Source organism: Salvia hispanica, unplaced genomic scaffold, assembly GCF_023119035.1.
Source record: "Salvia hispanica cultivar TCC Black 2014 unplaced genomic scaffold, UniMelb_Shisp_WGS_1.0 HiC_scaffold_1468, whole genome shotgun sequence".
NCBI classification, from domain to species: domain Eukaryota; kingdom Viridiplantae; phylum Streptophyta; class Magnoliopsida; order Lamiales; family Lamiaceae; genus Salvia; species Salvia hispanica.
Genome location: NW_025951769.1, coordinates 1 through 2,327, shown reverse-complemented (window position 1 = coordinate 2,327; position 2,327 = coordinate 1). Strand labels below are relative to the sequence as shown.

The 2,327-nt window shown below is 39.9% G+C and overlaps 1 protein-coding gene across 1 annotated transcript; it reads right to left on the bottom strand.

Moving 5' to 3' along the window:
* Positions 1-350: 350 nt before the first annotated feature.
* On the bottom strand, positions 351-1,170 carry LOC125198433 (the record flags this gene model as incomplete). Its single annotated transcript, XM_048096775.1, has 2 exons — positions 351-743; positions 834-1,170. Coding segments are annotated over 2 exons (448 nt in total), but the record flags the coding sequence as incomplete, so codon positions are not given.
* Between the last annotated feature and the right edge of the window lie 1,157 nt (positions 1,171-2,327).

Here is a 2,327-nt window from a genome sequence, read left to right as displayed (position 1 = left end):
GGGCTGATTGGACTTCAAAATCTCCCGTAAATATTGTCTCAAACCAAGGCTGCTGCACATCCACATATTTTGTACCTTTTTCTACACATTCTTAACAAAATGGTCAACATACCAACATAATAGAGAAGTAGATATAAACACGCCTAATAATAGACGAAATATGCTCCAATTCATACAAAACCACCCTCTAAAACCATGTAAAATCCAAGTATGTATGAGCATTTAAGTAGCCCAGCAACTTGACCGAACCCAACAAGTATATGAACCCCTGAAAATTTCCTCAAATCAGCCACCATCACTACCAAAATTCTCTTCACACACACCAACATAGAATAAAGGAGGAGGAGTACAAGGAGGAAGAGTTGCAGATAATCGTAGGATCAAGCCCCACAATCCAACAAAACTTTGCTCCCACATCAAAAGGTAAACACCAAGCCCTTCTTTTCTTTCATATGTACAAGTCTGCATACATATAGTTGCAAGTAGATTCTGCCCAAAGTTAAAAATTCACACCAAGATTTACATGTTTCACCATGAGTCTTCCAAGTAACAACACATTATTCAAGAGTCACCAAATCCATAGAGTAGACAAACCAAGTCCTACCACCAAAGTAAGCACAAGCTAGGAAAACTTATCTCACGGTCATGAATCTGTCAGATTTCGGGCGAGCTAGGAAACCGTCAACCAACGATGACAGCTCAACCTCCTTCAAATCCATCACTGATTTCGCCCCTTCACAAATCTACAAGTTAAAAATACCAAACCTTGAAATTAAAGATTTAATCTTTAGAAATAAAACAAAAGGGATAAATGATAAACTGGCCTACCTTACCTGTCGGAGAATGGCGAGGGAGCGGCGGATCCGAGAGAAAGAGGGAGATAGGTAGAGAGGTCGGCGGCGGCGGTCTAGGTGGTGCATGGCGGTGACGGCGGCGGAATCCGAGAGGGGGAAGGCAGCGACGGCGAGCCGCCGCGCGCACAGCAGCGGCGCGTAAGCAGGGCCGAGGGAGGAGAGAGGAGTGAGAGAAGAAAGAGAGAGAGAGAGGAGAGAAAGAAGAGAGACGAATGGAGGGGAGAGAGAGAGAGAGGGCCCGCCGGAGGCGGCGACGGCGGACGGCGGCGGCGGCAGTAGCAGGTGGTGAGAAGTGGGAGCTTCTCTCGCATCATTTCTTTTGGTTAGGATAAAATGAGGAGGAAGAAGAAATACTATTTATTTATATATGGGTTTTATTTTTCTTGTTGTTGGACTAATAAATTAGTTATTTGGGCTAAGGGAATGGAAGAATTTAAATTTGAGCCCAACCCCTTTTAACAATTGGGGCTGCAGTAAATAAATGAAGGGAAACCCAATTCTGAAATTTACTTATTTTTTGGGCTGAGAATAAAAGAGGGTCTTGGTTTAGTTAAGAAAATAATATTTTTTCAGAGCGGATCTAATCTTTAATTTTAACCTAAGTTTTAAAATAAGATTTATGTTTATTAATGTTTTTATGATTTCTTCAAATGATGTAACTAAGCTAAAATAATTGTTCTTTTGATTTATTTTAGAGTTTTGCGTAAGAGTATATTTTCGAAGTTAAGTGTAAAGTTCATTTCAATCGAAGTCGAGAATAATGAAAGAAGAAGCATTAAATAGTATGCGAGTTTTAGAAATTTCTTGGAGGATAGCGAAAAATTAAAGGGATTAATTAGAAGGCATGCATTCCTATTAAAGTTTAAGATTTTCTTGAAGTCTAATTAAAGTCTAATTAGTGTGTTATATTTATATTGTGATGTTTTCAAAAAAAGGTTGTCACCGCAAGTCAAGGTCAGAGCAAGAAATTCAAGTTAAGAAAAAATTAAACGAACGAGGTGGGCTTTCGAACTAAACTTTTATTGTGGGCTTTCTTTCCTACATTATTATGTGGGAAAATATGATTTCAATTATTTAAATTCAAAGTATGTTTTGTCTTGCCATGTTTTTGTTTTGAGCATTACCTATCTGTTCGTCTAGAAAGGGGAGCGACCCTACTAGACCAGTTATGTTGTGAATCGAATTCGGGTCTGAGTGTGGGAGTGATTCCCTGCTCAGGCTAGTGTACACCAGGGACCGGGAGCCTATCTTCGAGTTGGCCGGTCATTGTGACCGTGGAATGTGGCCACATTCCCGGCACCAGAATGAAGTTCAGATATGGTATATGTTCCAGGAAAATGGATCGACCGATCACAGTTTTTAAGAGAAAATGATTTTAGTGTTCTCGGGCATTTTCAATAAAACCCCGAGTTCACTCAGTTATGGCTTGACAAAACCAGTTTTTATGAAAATATATTTCGGCATTGTGTTCAC